Below are 22228 nucleotides of genomic sequence, written 5' to 3' on the forward strand. Positions count from 1 at the left end.
AGGCTTGGTGTCAGTGGACAATTGAAGGTCTAGTGCATGTGGTGTCTCTCTCTGTAAAATTTGGTATATTCTTGCTTTAGTCTGTGTCTTAGGCCTCCTGTGGTTGGATCAAGATTCAGCCTGTCTCAGCCTTTCTACGTTGGCAGCATTTTAGGGCATCATAGGCGCCATCCTGAAGAAAGGGATGTTTAAATCCCAATGCATCATTGCATACAAAAGCAATCCCAGAATGTGTTGCAACAAGCTCAATAAAAGCAAACCATAAAGTGAAATTCTCCTTATTACTTTAAATGTTTTGATAAAAAGATTTATTCTGGTTAAAGTTGAAATCCCTAACTTTCCTTACTATCTCCATATCTGTTTATACATTATCACAAGTAAGGAGATTTTGCAACTTAAAAGTGTGACTGCTTCACCCAATACAGTATATTGTGTTCAGTGTAATATTATACTACTTGGAGTATTGCGAGCTGAGCCACTTGTTATTGTGTTTTCTGTAATCCTATGTCAGTTATGCACAGCGTGTGCTTGAGGTTTCCAAATCCTTCCCCTATATCAGCTTTTATTTCTGTGTTTGCTTGAAATGACAGATCGCTCCAGATAACTTTCTAGCATATGACACGAAGAAAGCATCTCTGATTTTCGCTGGAGTGAATGACTCGGAGCTTTCAGAAAAGAAGGTCCGTGACTTCTTAAATGTCAAACTTGAGTTCATCATTGTTTGGTCTGAATGAATTCAGTTTTTATGCGGAATGCTTTGAAATTTGTCACTAGCACGGTTTTGTTTGAAAAGTATAGTTTTATTGCTGGTTGCTGATTGGTCAGCAGTACATAATATAGCACCAGTTATATTCACCCTATTACAGAATAACTTTTGTTCAATAAAATGTTGTCATTTAGCAAGCTTTCTTGGTGTCTTTAAAAGATCTCATCAAATCTCATTCAAATTCATTCAAGACTGAAAAGGGCATAATGAACTCCGAGGTCATCGCTCACGTCAGAGGACACTGTGACCGGACCCCAGTGGGTGTTTAAAGGGAGCCTGCAGCCGGGCGGAGGTGTGACTGGGGCATGCCGACTTCATGTTTTCTGGCATTCTTCACCATTTAACCGCCCTAGCAAACACTAGCAATCTTTGTTGTGGTCTTCATCAGTGGGTGAGACTGAGTGGGAGAGAAGAGAGAGAGAGAGAGAGAGTGAGAAAATGAGAAGGCAGAGGGCCTTGTTCAGAATAGTGTATCACTGTACCATACTACTCTTGCTGTTGCTGGGGCATGTTGCATTATAAATCCACATATTCTTGTACTGGCACGTACTTGACATTACTAGCTCTACCAGTTTAGCTACCTCGATATTTCCCCTTATTTATGACATTTTACAATGTCTTAAGCCTTCCGAAAAACAAACATCTTGCATCTCTCTGTTCACTGCACCTCTCTTTGTATACTGACACACATATTGTACAGTCACACACAGTATATTATATTGTTATATTATTATATTATATATTTTTTCCAAACATTGCTAGATTCACAGTGCTCTTTTTTAAAACTACTCAACAATCTGGAACGTCATTGCATATATAATTTAAAGTTTTCTGCTTTCTAATCCCGTAACTCGGATTTATTTTTTATTAGCAGGAGAGCTGTACCTGCTCAATGCCCAGCGAAGGTGCCCGGGTGGTGCGATGCAGGGTGCTGGCATGTACCCATCCACAGATGAAGGGCTTAGGCACAGCCTGGCTAAAGGGGTCTCTATGTCTCTCCCATCCTCACCTCTCCTGCCCCGTCAGACGTATGTAATGGCGGCTCGTCCCTGCAAGAAATCTCCAGGTGGGTCTTCTTTACATGACAGTGGAGTAGCTCTATTTATTTTTGTAAATGTCTGAAAGCTATACTTGTGTTCCTGGGAATTTCCCTTAAATGTGAGTCTTTTTTAACTCTCATTGAAAATTGCTGACGTCAGCACTTTGTTGTAGCAAACAGCTGTATGTTTAAACAGGATTTTGCGTATGGTTACAGGTACTTAACTCTACACTGTGTGTATATAAACAAAACTGTTGTCTGATGCTCCCCTTGTGTTGGAACAACAGCTGAGATCTTCAAAGTGTTGTCCTCATTGTCTCTGGACTTGTATCAACCCGAGTTTTGTTTTCAGAGGACTTAGCACTTAGGGTCGAACTCTTTTTAGTGGTCACTCTGGCATCTTCTTCACATCTGGTGTTCACATGTGTGTTGTATCAGCACCTCTCTTTGAAAGAGCTGGAACCTTTGAAGGCACCGCGAGCAAGCGACATGCTTCAACCATTTTGCCCTTTGCACGTTTCTTTAGTCTGACAATTAAACAAAGATAAACGCCCAAATGAGTTCCCTCTGAAGCAGAGATTCCTCAGGGAGAAGATCCTAATAAACATCGGAAACATGGCAAACCTGTGTTTTTGTTTTGACCTTTGCAGATCACAGATTAAATGTAACCTAGGATCTATCAACATTATCTGTAGCATGCTGTTGATTTCCGAAGGAAAAAGCTTTGACTACCAAAGTCCCACAAACAAGATTTGTTTACAGTAAGCACTCTAAAGTCTAAAAGAGTTGGACTGTTAACCTTTTGTTTTAAACCATCAATGTCAATCGGACACAAATATGTGAGATTTTATTTGGTTCATGAAGACTTGTTTAGCTTTTCGGGACAATTTTCGGGCTGTCAGTGTTACTCATGGACGGTTTGTTTGTTATTTATTTAAGTGCAGGATTTTCTGTGTAAAAAGGTTCAGCCGTATTTTATACGTCTCTGTGATTGAGCAAGTTATACTAATAATACTTTTTTCTTAAGCCCTGGATACTATAATAATACTTTTTCTTAAACCCTGGATACTATAATAATACTTTTTCTTAAACCCTGGATACTATAATAATGCAAAGTGGCAAAATATCGTTGTGTAAGGTAGTGTAAACGCTTGACCTTTGTTAAGGTGAACCCAACTCATGAGACATGAGTTTACACAAGTAAAAGGTAAAGAAATAGCTCACAAAAAATCATTGTTTGTTGACACTCCCTATTATCTCTCCACACCTTTATTATTTCCGGATTACCAATCACATGAAAAGCAAATGTTAGGGAGAATCTACTGTGCTGGTATTTGCCATACAACAAAAGATGGTAGTTTATCACAATTGCCAGATGCCAAAACACCATATTATACAATAACATTTGTCTATACAACTTGGGCTGTAAATAAAAGCAGTAATATACCTAACAGCCGCGGGGGATGACTGGGACACGTCCCACTCACTTTTAGAAACAGGTGGTTCGGTCCCCCGCACCTTTTTTTGACCAATCGCCAATATTTCCGCCCTTGTTCTCTGGTTTGTTACTTAGATTTGAGTGAAGCAACATTCATCCAATCACAAGCTCTCTGGCACCTCTGTCATGAGATTCAAATCTTATTTTTTCATTCATTCATTCATTCCGTCGTTCTTCTGTATGGGAGAAAAATGCACCACAGAAAAAAAACAGAGGACGATTACGTCCTTTTTTCCAAACACTCACTGTAAGTATGTGTTATGTCGCGATGAATTTAATCACGCCGTCGAATTTTCACATTATCATGACGATTAACCTAGTGTAATGGGTTCAATCATGTGAAGCGACAAAAGACAATAGAACCCATTAAGAACCTTGCACTTACTTTGTACATTATGTGCATATGTTAATATGGCTTTGAGGGTCACATCACCTGACAGCTGTCCCCCCATCACCTGACAGCTGTATTGCAAATGGCTTTGCATTTTTTTTGTCATTATTAATTAATGATCTTGCCCTCTTGTTCACTGTTGTGTTTTGCCTTGTGGTCACATGTCATGAGATCCAATAGATTTTGATCTAATAACAAAATCTGGCACAATGTGCGTACAAGTGCTATTTTTATGAAAACAGGATTGGAGATGAGGTTTGTGAGGTCTAGTGAAAAGGAAGATTGTTATAGAGAATTGTATAATTGAATTAATGACACATGTTCCTGACACAACGCCGTCACGTGACTTCAATTGACCGGTTTCATGAGACTCTGGAAACAACAACTTATACATTCTGTCTAACATCTGCTGTTGTGTTCATGGAAGGAAACAAAAGCGTATGTGAACATTACAACACGAGGGTGAGTAAAGACAGAATTTTAAGTACTGGCTGAACTTTTTCTAAGGAAGCTTCACTCACTTCTCATAGTGTCTGTGTGGGGTGGTGAGCAGATTTTCACAAAAAGGTGTTTGAAAACAGTATCTGTCAGTTCACACAGATAGCTCTTCCTCAGAGCGGATTCCTGTCTCTGCTGGTCAGAGCCGTCTGGTGCTGGGCGAACAGAGCGGTGGTCCGGGACGATGCAGTGGGAGTCTGATTTTCTGATTCTGGCCTCGGGGCTCTCCCTTGTATTACTCACTTTTGATTTGTCAATACAGATGTCATCTAAAATGTGGATAAATAATGTGGAGTAGATTCAGGGATCCCAAAACTATTTCCAGCTTTCTTCATCAGCTTTATCAGTCCTGTTTCTCATTTCCTCACAGTTGAAGTTATTACATTGAACTGGTTTCATCTAAGCAGCTGCTACTAGCCCGCAGTCACTGATACTTAAAAAACTCCATATGTTATGTGGTTCTCTCATCAAAAGATAGACACACACAACAGGTTTCCTGTGGTTAACTCGTCTGGTGATGGTGTCATTGCTTTAATTTGGGGTTATTTCCTCATCCCCATTGACTCTTCGGTGACCTCTATTGGAAAGTTTAGGTAATAATTTCCATCCCATCATGTTGAACCTACTAAAGTTCACACTCGGTCCTCCAAATGTTTCCATCAGTGTCAGTATCATTTAGAAAAGTTGATCTTTTGACACATATCTACTGTTGTAGAAATATACATTTGGTTGGATTCTACGGTCTACTACAGGTTCAAATAATCGGAGGCAAAGCAGTGTTGCGTGTTTGAGCTGGATAGTGTTAGCAGATGTTGAGCAAATCCACAGAGAGATGATGGGGGATGAGATGTCTTTATCAGGAAGTTACAGTATGATGCCTTTGGTTATACTTGGTTAAATACAGCTCGTTTGTTCTGTCGACACAGCGCTGATTTATAAAAGGTGTGTGACGTCTGTGACTATTAAGGTATTTCAGAAACGTTTCACATTCAAGTCGCATCTCAGATTTTTTTGCATCTGTATTGTCCATCCTTAAATGAACTCTGAAGGCCTGTCCTAATGTATTTCTTTCTTATGATGCTAAGGCCTGGGCAATATATCAAATTTTCGCAATATTCAGCCACGGAAGAAATTAAGAGATTGTATCTCAATCCTCAGGAGTGACAAAAAGTCATCCAACGGTAATGTTCAAGACTGACAGCATTACGAGACACATGAAAACCGTGAGACCACGTGTGGGGTTTGTATGTGCCAGACTGATAAAAAAACTCTCTCTTCAGTATTTCACATCTCAAATATGAACATCAACATGGATGTTGCTTTTGCCTGTCCGTGATTTCACAAAAGTGTGATGCTGCGAGCACAGCAGATAGAGACAGCCTTTCTCCTGTAGCTGTGTCTGGAGAGAAAGACTCCGACTCTGTGTGTAGCACCACATTACAGCTCTTCAGGTAAACATCTCAATCATGTTGCTCATAGAGAAATAGATTTATAGTGAAAATGTGTAAGTGAATCCATGAAAGGTCTTGAACTAGCAGTTCAGATCGCTCTGACTGGACAGTAGGTCTTTGTGCTCTTGTGACATTCATCTAACGCAATGTGTAACTCAGTTTAATTAAGCATTGAAGTACATAGAACATGCAAATATTTGATTATGTTTGAATACTCGTGAAGTATTAAATGAAGTGTTTTTATAATCAACCTTTTTCTCGCTGTGCCGACCATCTGGTGCTGCCTCAGGTCTGGCCACTGGAAGGTGTTTTAGAAGGCAGCACACAGTGTTGTTTATGAAGGCTTTAGGGAGTGTGTGTGATGCTCTCAGTTGTTGCTTATGTATGCAGGTTTTGGAGCAGAGCGATTCTCACTCTCTCTGTCTCTCTCTCTCTCTCTCTCTCTCTCTCTCTCTCTCTGTCTCTGTCTCTCTGATCTACAGAGCAGACCTCAAACTGCGATAATACCTGTTTGTCCTCCCCACCGGAGAGCTGAAACTCATGCATTTTAAACACAGCTGTGTTTGTGTGCCCGTGTATGTGTGCATTATTTTTTTTGTGTGTGTGTGTGTGTTTGTACCCGTGTGTGTCTGTCTGTGTTTTTTGTGTGCATGTGCACGTGTTTGTATCCGTGTGTGTGTGCTAGTGTGTGGCCATGTGTGCAAGCGTGTGTGCTTGTGCGTGCAGGCGTGTGTGCTTTTGCATTTGTGTGCATCAGCGCTTTAGCATGTGTGCATGTATGTCATAAAACCAAACTGCAAGTTTTAAACTTAGTTAGTCTTATATTTTTGTCTTGTATTTGTTATGCTTATTCAGACTCAAGTGTTTCTGCACAGGCAACTCAAAAACTGACGGAAAATTCACCATGCTTCTTTTTCATTTACCATTAAAGTTTGTGTGAAAAACTCTTGTGTGATCAAAATAGAAATAGAAAAGTTTTGCGATAGATGTGATTGTTTATGGTTTATCACACACACAGAAGGTCAGATTGATGCATTAAATCCTTTGTATTTCACTGCAGGTGTCTTTAGATGGCAGTGTAGCTCAAACAGAGCAGACCATGAGAGCTCACAAGATGTGTGGATCAGGATCTGAACACAGTATAGCACAGCTGCAACACACCACATATTAACTGTGGACATTGTGGTTTTAAAAACGATCAGGAACTAAAGCACTAGCATGCTTAAGCTATAATATATATGCGTGTTAGTTATTGTTTAAAGAAACTGAAGTCAACCAGAACTGATTTACTGCGCCATGTGTACTTTGGATTTGCATAATTTCTCATGGCTTTCCTTTATTACTCTAAAGCTGCATTTGTATTGTATACATTGCTGTAAAAATGGTGATTTGACATATAATATGTATACATTACATAACACTCTTGGTAAACTGCAATAATTTAGGAAATAAAGACATCTCATTATACACAAACTCTTTCTTTCTAAAGTAAAGACTGTAGAACCCCTTTGAGTTCAATCAAAGCTGAAAACTATTATTTCATGATTATAATACGAAGTAGTTTAGTATTATCTTCCTTATCTTATTTGTAATGTCTGACAGTCTGGCGTTTGCATTCCGGCGGTCTGCGTAATACAGGTGCGTGACTGATGAATCAAGAACAGGTTTAGAGGATGATGGTTCTCTCTCAGATGTAAGGGCTCCTGTTGCTAATGGTCTGCACTTTACTCTATGACTTTATTTGGTCGGCTCTTTCGCAGGCTGCTGAGGTCTTTGATCTCACTGGTGTTTTTCGTGTTAAACAGAGGTTCGGATTGAAAGCTACAAGCTGTTGATGTGAATTTGAACGGTGTTTTTATTTCATCAACTCCGTTGAATTTGGCCCCTGAGGATCGCATAACCTTCAGCATTCTTTGTGTCGGAAAATCCTCACATTGATCTTGTATGTATTGTGCGTTCAACCAGGAGGAGTTTCTGCAGTTATATCTAGCAATGATAGCGGTGGATTGAAACAGAATGCTGCGTGAGAGAAACACACGGTATCACACAGCGATCTCAAACTCGGCTCTGTGCTTCTAAATAGCAAATCGCAGTGGTTTCCTGTTGTAGTTTACATTCCCGAGCTGCTGGTGTTTTTTTGGCGCCGTCAGACGAGCCTTCCATCAGCGGTGTGTTGTGAGCCCATCGCCGGTCGACCGCTGGGTCTTTTTGTTTCATGTCTGTGAGAGGCTTGTCACCTGCAGTGGTTGATGATACATCTCTCTTTTTGTCTCCTTCTGTTCTAAAGGACCTGTTAGAAAGGCGAAATATGTGGAGAGTCCACGTGTTCCCGGAGATGCCATCACATCACTGAGGAAAGTGGCCGACGCCACAGCCGGTGAGTGCTGTTGTGTTTTTCACAAATGTTTTCACAAAATCATTTCTTTACTTACAGTGAGGGCGGAATATATCATGTAAAATGCTGGCGAATTTTTAACTTCCAGGCATAGCAAAGTTATTTAAAAACAAACCCTGTTGTGGGAACCTTGTGCTGTGCTCCAATGTCACTTTAAGATAAATTGTTTTTTTTGCCTGGGACTTGTATGATTGAATGTTTGGACTTGTGCGTCTTCTTTTTTGTTGAATTGAGTGTGTAATCAAAGTGGAAAATACATACATTTATTCACTGAATGCATTTAAATTGAGATAATTGTGTGTTTGTGCATGACCTTGTTTTTATATCCTGGTGGGGACCTAAACCAGAACACACATCAACTCGTGGGGACCAATAAATTGAGGTCCGCATGGGCAAAAAGTTAATAAATTGTACAGAACGATAGTCTTTGAAAATCTAAAAATGATAAACGTTTTCAATTGTCTTTAGGTTTAGGGGTAGGGGATAAAAAATACAGTTTGTATAGTATACAAATCTTTACATCTATGGATTGTCCCTACGGAGATAATAAACCAGACAATGTTATCGTAACTTTCTGTGTGTGTACTACTATTATCTTCGGCTACACAACTGAGATTTGGTTGTAACTGTGTGTGTGTGTAAAAGAGAGAGAGAGATCCAAACTTTCCTAACAACTGTGATGGCAGGTTGGCGCCAGTAGAATGCCAGCTGTCCACATCAGGGTATCACTCTGGTCATGTGATGTCATCAAAAGGCGTCTTCACTGCCGGGTGATCTGAGATGACTGTCACGGCAGCAGTGACAGTATTATTTATATATGTATGTAGATGTACAACTGTATCAGCTGCATTACAATTATTATCGAGATGTTTGGTAGGTTGTTTACATTGCTGAGGGATACTCCACAGTACGCATACTGAATACTATTTACTTTTGAAAACTAGCTATAATGTTACTCAATCCAAATTTGCATTTGTCTTGGTAAAGTTGATGCCTGTAGCTGAAATGTCGTGGGAATATGGGTCTGGTGGGCATTTTGAAGTGCAGCCAAATATAACCTGCCCTGGATTTTCACCACGAATATTTACTGCATGTCTGTCATAGCTCACTGACACACCCCAGTTATCCCAACATCACCTCCAAACACACACGTTAGGGTCAACACTGTTTACATGTGGAGTCCGCCACACGTTATTTTAACCCTGAGATAGTTTATAGATAGCATCTCCACACATTCCTGAAGGCTCAGGTTGCATGTCGGTATGAAGACATTTATGAAACAAATGTATGTAAACGCAACCAAAGGATCGGAATGACCAATAAGTTATTTAATGTATTGATTGAATGCTTGAAATGTTCCTTTTATATATTTATAATGCATAGTTTTTATAGCTGTATAAATAGTCTGTATGAAAACATTTGTAGATTTATAATTATATCCGTGTCGTGTTTTTACACATGCGTTTTTAAACACTGATACAGCTGCTTCTCCCAACAATAACACAAGTAAAGCAGTGGGACGCGAAACAGCTCTCGGCATTCCCAAGCCTTTTCAGATTTGAGAATGTGAAGGCTCTCTCCATAAATACCTGTTCTCACGCCTCATCTCCGAAACATTCAGTGAAAGTATGGAAAGGGAAAAACAAACAGTGTTACATGGAATTAGTCAGCAGGCTTCACTGATGATTACATTAATAATGCATAATTAAGCTCAGTGTGTGTGGAGATGATAATGATGGTTAATTACTCACTTCTGCTGATAGACTTTCAGCTTTTTGACGCAGCTAAGTCAAGTTGAAAGAGTTGTAGGCGTTCGTTTTTTTTTACACGCTATTGTTTTTAGTCAACTTAAAGGTTGCGCATTACAGGCAGTTTCGCCCATTCTCATATTAATCTTGATTACCTATACAGTACTATTGTATACGTCGTGAAGGATGTAGTTTGATCATATTTATAAAAGAGAGATACAGCTGTACGATTATTTCCAGAAAAACACGAGCTGCTAGAGGTGGGACTAGTGGGGAGATTGGGATGGAATTACAGCTCGAGCAAGCAACACATCATCCCTCCAGGTTTGTACATTATGCACGTACATGCCGATGGCCAACAAAACACAGACGTTTGACTTAGTTTGACTTACCGCATGCAATTCATGTCCAGCATCTTTTAGCACTGGGACCGCGCCATAATTATCTTCTATTATACTAGTCACGGTTCCTCACTCAGAAGTCTGTTTGTCACACGTATACATGCTCAAACCTCAGGCTAATTATACTTTTTTAGACCATTTTATTACAAGTTTAAACGCTTCACTTTTCTAGTAATGATAATATTAGAATTGTGTTTAATGCTCTTGTTTCTACAATTTAACTTCAGCTCATGTTTGTCTGATGGAAGACGAACACACTTGGGTTGCTTTACTCCTCACTTCCTGGCAGACAGGAAGTACATGAGCTGCAATGTGGCACATGTTTCCCAGTAGCAGCTGCTTGTTATGGTCTGAAAGAAAGTTCGGGTTACATTGGTCCCTTCATATCGGAGTCGAAACTTAATTTCATCTCAGGAAATTGGTCTCTTGTGTGGTCTGCTGGAAAGAAATAGAGGGAATTCACAGAAAATCGTAATATCTGATGAAGCACGTAAATGTTGTATACAGAGTGGTGATTGCCTCTCGAGATCTCTAACCCAAATGTCTGGGCCTTGATGAGATTCTTCAAAATCAAAGTTTACTATTGAAACCCACATTAGCCCCTGCTACCCAGGTAAACTGTGTCAGTTCTTTTCAAAAGGCCTGGAAAATCTGACAATGACCCTTAGATGATGTCATATTTGGGTAGGAAATTTAGATTTGTTCTTAAACACACTGGACTTAAAGTCTTAATCGTTTTTGGAGTCTCAGATTTATAGTTGTTTTGAAAATAGTTTCCATGCTCTAACGTTTCAGTTTAATTCGCAGGAGAATTGTCTTAACAAGTTGTGTGGATTCAGCCTAAAAACAATTCAGAATTAAGTTTTAAAGAAGAGGGCTTGAAGAAACTGTTCACTATAAATAAAAAAAATGATTCCCTTTTTTTCTCAAGAACATGAAAGAGGGATTTCATAGAACACCTAAGGTAGGCAGATTGTGTTTCTTACTGAACATGATGTGTTGTCATAGAGAACATATTAAGGTGAATAATAGGGTGAATTTCAAGAAGACATGCTCAGGTCTTATTTCATCCTAAAATATGACTGAATTATTTTGCATTCAATTCAGTTTTTTATTTATATTTCATCTGAACTTAAAAAAAATGTATTACCTATGCACTTCTAAGCTATTGTAATAATATACAAACAAAAAAATAGAATAATTGTGATGTTTCACATCATCTGTTCATCTTCTATTTGATTTAGACTTACATTTCTAGCATAATTGTCAGAAAGAAAACACAATAACACAGGCTCCATTTTGTTGAATCAAAATATAATCGTTTTCGCTTTTGATATCGGGGTGAAATGTGACCATGTTCTTGACAGGTGTGTAAGATTCAGCCACTTCGTATGCATACGGTATACTTCTCATAACCTGTCATTTGGATTTTAAATAGCATGTGTGATGCTAGTCAATAATGTGATTCTATGTTTCAATCACTGTGTGGTTTTATTTCCCTGGAGACATTGCATGAGAAACATATGAGATTTGATGAAATCAAACAGCGATCTTATCTGTACAACTCAACACATTCATTAGCGAGACATTAAATTATATACACAAATATTTTGCCTGCTAGAGAATCATGACTGTATTGATAGGATTAAGTGGTTTGATAATGGAATACTCTATGTGAAATAAATTCACTATTGATATTTTAGTTGGAAAGCACGTTTGGTAAAAGATTGTACTATGGTTAAAGGAGTAGTTCACTTTAAAAAAAAAATCATGATAATTCACTCACCCCCATGTCATCCAAGATGTTTATGTGATTGATTTTCGACTAAAGAAACAATCACTGATTGTTTCTTTAGTCGAAAAGAAATGAAGGTTTTGATAAAAACATTCCAGGATTTTTCTCCACAAAGTGGACTTCAATGGACTCCAAACGATTCAGTGCAGCTTTGAAGGGCTTTAAACGATACCAGACGATGAATAAAGGTCTTATCTAGCGAAAGTCGGTGATTTTCAAAAAATAAATAAAATTGAAATGCTTGATAAACACAAATGCTCGCCTTTGGAGGCCATTGATGTCCACTATATTGAGAAAACTCTTGAAATGTTTTCATCAAAAACCTAAGTTTCTTTTCGACTAAAGAAACAAATACATAAACATCTCTGATGACATGGGGGTGAATAAATTATCATGTAAATGTATTTAGAAAGTGAACTACTCCTTTAAATAAATCACTGTAAAGCAACATGTCAGGTAGAGTATTGCGTTCTTGAACAGCAGTTAAAGCAGAAGGATGTTCAATAAAATTGTATGTTGATTAAAATTAACAATTATAAAAAATGTTCTGTTATTCGATGACAATTGCTTCCTGCTATGTTTATATGTAAACTCGAATCTGTGTGAGAGGATGTTACCGGTCTCTCCCTGTAGTGCAGTTTTAAGCCTGATGTGGATAATTTTGGTTTGTGTTTGCCTGCAGGCCGTCGACTGACATGATGTCATTGTCGTGTCATATTCCCCGAGGCCACAACTGGTACCTGCTCACGCGTACACTTTCTCTCACACAAAGCTACTATATTTAGTTCTGCCCCTAAACACTCGAGTCCCGCTGTGGATTAAAGCGTGTTTTTTTTTACTGTTATGTCCTTGTGTCGCGGGGTGGTCTGTGTTATTAATGATAAGCAGCAGCTCAGTCTCAAGTGTTCGTGGATTACATGAAGTGTTTGAGTTTTATAGCAGGTCACAATAAAGCATCTGATGATCTGCACATCTTAACATCATCAAGATGGAGTTTGTGATTAGGACAAATGTCACAAGGATGAAATCAAACCAAGTCAGGTTAGCTGTGATCGCAGTCCTCACAGACAGAGAAAGAACGAGAAACAGCTTTCCACTCATCGTGATGTCATGTTGATTTTTGGCACTCTTCAATGCTGACTTACTGATCACCTTATAAAATGTAAATGTTTAGATCTGTCATGGTTATGTGGGTTTCTGATAGATGAACCCACTTTATCTCCCAAGATTCCCTGCAGTTGTTTTGCGAGTTCTGCCTGGAAGTAAAGGCCATTTTCTATAGAGCTTCATTAATCCAAATAACAAACACAAACACACACACACACACACACACACACACTGATGTCCATTAGTAACACATAAGACTTCAACCTTATTTATGCACTGCTTCAAGAAGAATGTTAATGTCCACTCAGCCTTTGATAAAGCTGAGAAGCCTAATTTTTCTTATTTTTATTTAACGTAGCTTCATTGACTTCTATATCCACATTAGTATTGCATAACCAGATTCTAAGACTGATAGCAGAGGATCAGGGCTGTGTCCGAAATACCCCCTAGCTGCTAGCCATTATGTTAGTTGGTACTGCTCCATAACACATGTACATGTTGCGTAAAACATTCAAATATTCTTTTTGACAAACGTATTACGCTGCATTTTGATGCACTGTGTATCATCATTATGTTTCTTGAGTTCCTTTGCCCTGTCTTCTTTATTTACTCTTTAACTTTGGGTAAAATGCAGACCGTGCCACTGTCCGTTTTAACACAGGTGTCCAATCACAGTGGAGGAGAGGCGGGACAAACAGTACATTGACCAACCATCAAAGTGTCTCTCTGGAAAATCGGGGAGGGCATTCAAAGCGCTCTCAAGCGCCACCAGCTGGTCGTTTTCAGAAAAGTAACAGCTGGTTAAAACGCTTTGGTGGACACACGTTAATTTATTGTTAGACACATAGCCTATTAGTCTTTTATTCAATATAATGTGCCAGTCATGAGAATGGAATCCAGAAGATACATGATTTGATAGGCGGGGTTAATGCTAATTGTGAATTAGCGCGCATGCACGCCGTATTTACGAATGATTGGTATTTATTAACGTAGTATTAAAGTATTGGTGAATCCGTTTTATGCGCTCATCACTCATACATTTACTTATATATTTCCGAATGTTTAATGAATGAGACCCATCTCCCAGAAATTCTTCTAAATTCAGATGAAGTATTGGAAACTCTTTTTTTGAGTTTTTGAGAAAATATTTGCAATATTTTGTTCCATATCAGACATTCAGCCAGTGGGCGTGTCGTCTCAGGCTACGGCATTTACCCGTATAAATATATTTATGTAGACATTTTCCCACAAGCTGAACAAATAAAATGAATGTTAGTGTTGCAATTTACCGCTAACAGGCTTAAAGAAAGCACATTAATTGAGTGTTAATGATTTATTCTGGTGAGGATGATGGGTGTGGGCTGCGGGCAGTGTAAAGGGCACCTGTTAACATCTTGTTACCGTGACTCTGGCATCTGCAGTCACAGATGTTTAACCCGAACACATGGATGAGAGAGAGGGAGATTTGTTTTGTTTTTTTGGTGAGATGTGATGGGAAGATCTTTAATGAATCGTCCTCTGGCTGTGAGCGGTTCAGTAGTTTGAGTTTTGAGGAGCATGCAAATGAGTCCTGGCCAAACAGTGCCCGCCGCCCTCAAAGCAATAGACTGTAAATGAGTCCGAAAATGAAAGGACACGGTGGTGAGGAGAAATGGATTGATAGACTGTGAGAAGACGGAGGAATAATAAACAAAACATATAACCGTTGTACCTGTAGACACTAGTACATATAGCATACTGGTGTATTTATTCCATATGACTAGTGTACAGTAAGTCATATAAAGCCATGAAGAGAAGTGATGGAAGGAATGGTTCACATAAAATCATGACACTTTCTATTTTGTATTTGCACAAAATGAAGGTGATGAATGATCGTTTTCATTTTTTGCCTTCTCCATTTTGTATACACATTTTGTTCTCTGGGTTTCTATAGATTTTTTTCCTTTTCAATATTTCAGCTTATTTAAATTAGGGCTCGTTTATTTATTAGACACATTTTATCTTCATTTATTCAGGGTTGTTAGCTCTGATAGGACTATTGTTTATCTGGTTAATGATCGGTGGCTGTGCATGCGCGTCTGGCTTGTGGTTGATCAATAAATGGATAATTGTTTTGAGGACCTGTTTTATAGCATTTATTAAAGAAACCAGCTGCATTCTTTCTCCCATGCAAATCAACGTCAAACATTTAATATAAGCATCAGAGCTGTTGTCATGGAGATCAGCCCGCATCTGTGCCTGTGAATCAGATATTATCTTTTGAGTGTCTGATTCACGGTTTCTTCTGATTACATTGTGTCTGTAAATGCATCTCTCTGTGGTTTTATGCTGTCTCACAGAATACATTCACTGTAATTGTATAGACACGACATTTATTCGAACCCAAAGCAACTTACTATACATTCAAGCTATACATTTATATGTGTCCCTTGGGATTGAACCCGCAATATTTGCATTGCTTCTGCAATGCTTTACCAAGTGAGCTACAGGAACACAAATACATATTTGCTATATAATCATAAATGATAACCAAGGCGTTTTCCCTAAATACAGTAAATGAACAGATAACCTGTTGTTTGTTTTAAAGTACAGAATGGTGCACAAAAACACTGTTATTGGAATAATCATGGAATAGGAACCACAGTCTTTAATTCCTAACAAATCCTTGCAATTAGTCAAAAATTGTTTGCAATGCACTTAAGAAGACGTGAAGTGATGCTGAAAGGTAAGAGAGATTTGTGGTGCCTTTAGAATTGTAATTGGCACCTACTTCATCAAACTCTTTCAATTCCTCACACTATAGTCTTGTGCTATAAGGTCCAGAGTGTTACTTCAGAGCAGCTGGTATGAGTGCATCCTCCCAGAAAACACACACACACACGCACATCGAAGGTCTCTCTCTCTTTCCCTCTCCTTCACACTCTCTCTCTCTCTTTCAGAGCTGGCCGCTCCTGGCCCCTCCCCCGCCACACAGGAGTTGATGACACGCTTGGGGTTCTTACTGGGCGAAGGCATCCCGGGCTCCACGCGCATACCTATGGACGACAGGAGTGAAAAAAAGGTATTTTTCCCTCCGCAGCTGCTGCAGGAGCGAAATTGAGAGACAGTGAAATGGGCGAGAGAGAGAGAGACGCAAGAAATGCAAAGAGAAATTGAGAAGCACAGGAGCGGAGTAACAGCAGGCTGCTGGATTTAAGCGTTCATGCTGACCGGAGCGACTCCCGTCTGTCCGTGTGAGATGCAGTGAAGAGCGTTTCAGAGGCGGAGTGTGTCTGTGTGTCACGGCAGCAAGTCATTCACGACCGGATCTGAAGCGCTGACGGATGAGAAAGTTGAATGAGTGTGAGGTGCGTGTTAACTTGAGGATGCATATAAGACCGGTCTAGAAATAGTTTTGTTAAAAGGACTCGGTCTGCGTTCGGCTGATAAGATAATTAGACAGCGACTCTGTGGCAGTACAAGCGCTCTTTGAATTCCTCTGGACGTTTTCCCGTATTCTGTAACAGAGCTTCTTCTGTACGAAGCTTTTGTTAAATAAATCATCATCGTTCATCTGTCTGATGGCTTGTGGAAATTAAATTAGGCACGATGATGCAACGGCGCATTTCAGTTGAAGATTTACTTTTTAATGATGTGATTATAAGATGGGGTTTGCGTGTTGTTGGAGGATGTTGTCCGGTGGGATTCTGTGAAAGGTTTTAATCAGTTCCACAGACGGTCTCTGGAAAGTTCACTTGAAAGAAACTTTCATCTTGTGTTGTGACCTTGACTGACTCACAGCCCAAAGATGACTCAGCTGAGGGTCTGGTGCTGGTTTGGGTCTTTGGTTTTGGCCGTTTGGGTCGGTGAGGTAGATCATAAACAACATGTTTACGGGACTGTGAAATATGATTTTTATTTTGGTCAGGATCTACTGAGATCAAAAATGTGTTCAAAAACAGTTCCGACTTGATTACTTCTTATCTGCGTTTCCAATGTTTTATTAAGAATGGGCTTTAAATGTCGAGGGGGTGTAAATATATGAGACTTTAATTCCAAAACTCTCAATGGAAAGCTGACAAAAAGCCTACATGCAGCATGTCACTGTGTTTTCATGTGAATAGAAGACCAAAACAGGAAATGACATCGCAGAGAGGACCCCCTGTAGACCCTTAAACCTTTGTGTGAAGGTCAGTCTTATGAGTCATCATATCAAAATGTTTTCTGAAATGACTAGTTACATGCTGGATTGAATCTTAAAGGATTAAGTGGAGAACATGGTCATAAAAAAAAATTCTGTCATTATTTATTGACCCAAAAAACGTATATGACTCTTTCTTCTGTAAAACACAAACAAAGATATTTTGAGAAATGTCTCTAAAGTTTTGTGTTTGAGTAATGGAAGTCAATGTCTAGTTTGCTTACCAACGTTTTCAGAATATCCTCTTTCATGTTCTGCACAAGAAAGTAAGCCATTGGAATTGAAATGACATGAAAGTGAGTAAATTAAAGTGATTAAAGACGTCCTCATTTGTTGAAGGCGTGACATGGGCCAAGTATCTGTGTCTGACTGGCTGTTTATTTTCAGCTTGTGGCCTTATTTGGATTGAGGTTAACATTACAGATGAACTCTGGGATTGATTCATATGTCTACAGGTCCTGAGTTCAAACAATTCTGTTTTGCCGATTGGTTGCTTCAACGTAGGCATTACATTTCCGCGATCTCTCTCTCTCTCTCCCACTCTTTAGTCTCTTTCTATTTCACTGTCATTACACGAATAACAGAGATATCAATGTTTGGATTTTGAAACCACTAAAGCAGCCTGTATAAACATAACTTCTCTCTGTGTGTTTCTGCAGTGTGCAGTAAATCAGGGAATCAGTCCATGTTCTACTTTGACCAGCAGCACAGCGTCTCCGTGCACGGACAGCCCCTGTTCCACCTTAAACAGTAACAGCAGCCGGCCAGCAGCCAATCACCGCAGCCCGTGTGGAACCATCAACAGCCCGAGCTCCACCCTCGAGAGCAAAGACAGTGGGATCATCGGTGAGATGAATGCACACATTCAATCCGTGTACATCAAATGGAAAGAAAGCTTGATTTCAAAATCATTCAAAATACTTCAAAAATAGCCATTTTCACATTTGTAACATATGCAAGATATATTTCTATCCGTCTTGAATCTCTTTGCCACAAAAATATATTATGTAAGGGATAATGTACAGGCAGCTACTTGCCACATTAGAAAAAAACTGGACATGAACTGTGAATTTGAAATATTTGATTAGCTCATTTTTTACTGAATGAAGACCTTTTCGCAAGAAAATTGCTGTTTACTTTCAGTTTTAAGATAAGAAACGACATTCAAATGTCACGAACATTCGATTTGGTTAAATCATTTGTAAATATAATGTCATATATGTAATTAAAAGACATATTAATATTTAATTTGTCAAAAAACCTGGCAAAATGATTTGTTGCGATTTGTTACCGTGTGTTATTAGTTTTGAGAGGTTGTTATCTGGGAATAACAAACCTGCAAATGTCGCGACTGGCCAATCAGAATCAAGCATTCCAACGAGCCGAGTAATAAATATGAATTAAATGTGAAAAGGTGTAAAATAATGTCATGTGCTCTGTTTTTCACGTAGCCGTAAATAGTGAAATTAGAAATATACACATATACTGTATGTCCATGTTTATCATTTTCTATACATGGTCATTTGTGGTCATATGTCAGATTTGTTTTCATTTCAACTAACCACATTTTCTGTGAAAAATTTCATTACTGCAATGCAATACATCTCATTCTCATTATTGTAAAGCAGTAAATTATCATCTTGTACCGACGCAATGAAATCACAATATTTAAATGTGTAATGTGACCTGCGGGGCGGCTTTGGCATGGTTCTGTGTGGACAATCACAGCCCCTGTTGGCCTGTTCTGTAGATCCAAGCGTGTGGCGTTTGCAACATGAGGTGTTGATGCAGCTTGGCCGTTTCAGAAAGTCGATTTTGAGCTGTTCCGCATTTTTAACAGTTGCAGACAAAAAGATTAAACGTTTCTTTATGAATTATGCAACAACGCAGCGCAGAAGTCCTAGATTCTTATAAAATATTTGAGAATGTGAATTAATAGCACAAGGTTGTAATAAGAAATGGGCTCTGACCCTAAATTCTATCAGGATTTGTTCGGTAAGAGAGAACACGGGTGGTATTTTGTCTCTGTGACAAAAATAAATCGTACAAAAATAGATGATTCCAGCTTGAGAGTTTCTTCATTTTATTTGACCCAATAAAGCGCACGTTATCTCTTATTTGGAGAGTGCAAATTGTGTTCCCTGGATGTAGCTTCTCCTTGGGTTTCATTTATAAAACATGAACACAATGAATTTGAGTAAATTGTTCATGAACCCTTTTTTAAGTAAACTGCAGGATTGAATTAAATGTGATCATTTAGATTACACACAGATTTTGCCTGTTCTCCTGGTGTTTCATGAATGAGACTTGAGAGTTGTGAGGAGAAAGCGAGGAAGGATAGATCTACAGAGCCGCTGTGAGGAGGTGTGGAACATGTTGCCAGCGGGCGATGCTGGTTTGTTGATGTAGAGGAGAGTTTTTGCCCTGTGTGACCGCTCAGGGTGTGATTAATACTCGCTTGACTTTGAAGTTTGTGAGGGAATGACAGAAAGAGAAGAGAGGTGGCAGAGAGAGAGAGAGACAGAGAGAAAGAGAGATCACTGAGAACATTTAGTTCAGAAACACATAATGTGGCATTGAACAGCTGGTTTGATGGGATTATACAGGTATGTGTATGTACATCAGTGGCTGACATTTTTTTGAGAAACAAAATCACTTTTAATCACGTTACTGGAATGGGACGGGGAAAATTTCAGCGGGACCGGGAATACACAAATATACCTTTGATATGAATAAACATATAATCTTCAGTTTGCTTTGGTGTGGCAGGTTAAGTAAACGACAAGTTCCCCATCCACTCACTAGGCTGTAACCACGAAAATCATAATGTAGACGGACCAGAAACTAACACTGCAATGACTACTCTGCTCACCGACATTTCCTGGCGGTCTTACTGTATTTTTTACTGTAACTGACAGATTTCGGGCAAAAAGAAAACACGGGAGTCACAGTCATTCTTCTTGGATTGGGACGGGATGGGATTTTTCCCCAGTTTTTTTCGCGGGATTGGGATGGGATGGGATTTTTTGGGGGGGAGTGGGACCCTAGAGATTTAAAAATCCATTACAGTGTCACCCTCTAATGTAAATGCATGTTGGCAAAAGATAAGGTTTCAACCTTCTTGGAAAGATATCAAGAAATGTGAATAAATAATCACAATCGGATTTTAATTTCGTCATTTCCAAGCTTGGACACGAATTGTCTTTATTCACACTTGGCCCTAAATTATTAAACCCTGTAGAAATATATTTTTTAATTAAATTAAAATGAAATCCAATGTTTGTTCATGAATGATTGGGAAAGTCTTCGATAAATAAGTAAAAAACAAAAATACACGAAAACAAATATTAAATAAAAGCATTTTCACTAGTGGTCTCAGACTTGTGGACCCTTTCTGTGTGTCAACTCTACCATGTGTCTGTTTGCAGCTGTTGTCGCACATGTTATATTGTAATAAACTCAACCGTTAAGTCTTTAACCCCCAAATCCCCCTCACCGTCCACTCAACACACATACAGTACGTGACTTTGGCTTCACATTCTCATTCACTCAGCGTTTTACATTTTGGGCAATTCCAGCGTTATGGACGTGACATTTTGCATTATGGACGTGACATAAAATCCTTGGCATGCATAAACATTCTCGTTCAGATTGAGAAAATCCTCTTGATTATAACTTGAGTGCGGATGAAAAATGTTGTTTAGCAAAACCTTATGATTATTTTCAAACAGACCCACTTATGAGATCTGAGGTTGTTAAGTGGTGATACAAGATTCTGTACAAGGCGGAGTAGTTAAATTGATGTCAAGTTCATGAAATAATAACAAGCGAACGTTTCATTAATAGTGATAGCAAACAGACATCCATTTTGCGGCGATGAGATTGTGCAGGGCAAAAGCAGGCTAACACTCATTACCAGCATGTTAAATGTGTTGGAAAATGATGTTCAGGTGTTGATAAGGTCAGCGGGTGACTCATCATTCATATCACAACATTGCTTCCGCTCAGATGTAAATTATGCCGGTCATTTTGGATTGACAGAGTTTACCTTATTCTTTCTAAAGTGTTTTTTTTGTGTGTCTGCCCTCATGTTGTTCCAACATCACTTTTTCTCTAGATTTTCATTTGGACAATCTACTAATGTGAACAAGGTTTGTTTGTGTAACTAAAATGTTATTTTCGTGAACTGATCATCATGTTTCAGTCACATCATTTTTCCATTTTAGTTTCTCAAAAATAGGTACATTTTATAAAAAGTGTTTTGTGTTTGCTTATTTTGTTTGCCCGTAAAATTCAGTCCACACTTAGATTGCATAAAACTGAAATCAAAACAATAAATAAATGAGACTAAGGTTGGTTTACACCACAGCTTTTCAAATAATAATAACTTGTTTGTAAAATTGAAAACTCTTCTGATGCGTTTTGAACATGGACACGACAATGGTGTTTTGGGGGCCTTGACAACGTTGCCGTCTAACCTTTCAAAAAACGCAGAAGAAAAACGTCTGTTTTGTGAATCAGAATTGTATTCAAAGTCAGTGCGGACGTTGGAATAAGTTGTTGTGTGCATTTCTCTCGTTCTCTGTTCAGCCACCATCACGAGTTCATCAGAGAATGACGACCGCAGCGGCTCCAGTCTGGAGTGGAGTAAAGATGGCAGTATAAGGAGCTGCGGTCAGCATGCGCTGGCACAGACGGCCGTACGGGCAGACGCGTGCTCTCCGGTGGCCGAAGAGGAAGGGTCAGCGTCCGGGGCAGAGGGAAGGAGCAGAGCTAAGACGAGCTCAGGAGCACCAGCTCACGGTTCTGAAGGACCTGTGCAGTACCACACGCAGACCTCATCCAGCCTGATGATGCCTCGACCAAACTCTGTCGCAGGTAAGAGGGCGATCTTATATCTGTCTCTTCTGGTTTTTAGGTCATCCCGTGAAATTGACGACTGACCCACGACTGCTGGAT

General features: G+C 39.2%; 1 protein-coding gene across 3 annotated transcripts in view; it reads left to right on the forward strand.

Moving 5' to 3' along the window:
- tanc1b (tetratricopeptide repeat, ankyrin repeat and coiled-coil containing 1b) overlaps positions 1-22228 on the forward strand; it is an 88386-nt gene that overhangs the window by 24363 nt on the left and 41795 nt on the right. For 2 of the 3 annotated variants that reach the window (XM_056754558.1, XM_056754561.1), the window contains exons 3-7: positions 1638-1832; positions 7931-8020; positions 16029-16150; positions 17929-18115; positions 21860-22147. In XM_056754558.1, the coding sequence (XP_056610536.1) occupies positions 1638-1832; positions 7931-8020; positions 16029-16150; positions 17929-18115; positions 21860-22147 (882 nt within the window). The remainder of the gene's footprint in view (positions 1-1637; positions 1833-7930; positions 8021-16028; positions 16151-17928; positions 18116-21859; positions 22148-22228) is intronic. The other variant, XM_056754559.1, reaches the window with a different exon arrangement.

The sequence above is a fragment of the Triplophysa dalaica genome, chromosome 8, assembly GCF_015846415.1.
Source record: "Triplophysa dalaica isolate WHDGS20190420 chromosome 8, ASM1584641v1, whole genome shotgun sequence".
Classification (NCBI taxonomy): Eukaryota; Metazoa; Chordata; class Actinopteri; order Cypriniformes; family Nemacheilidae; genus Triplophysa; species Triplophysa dalaica.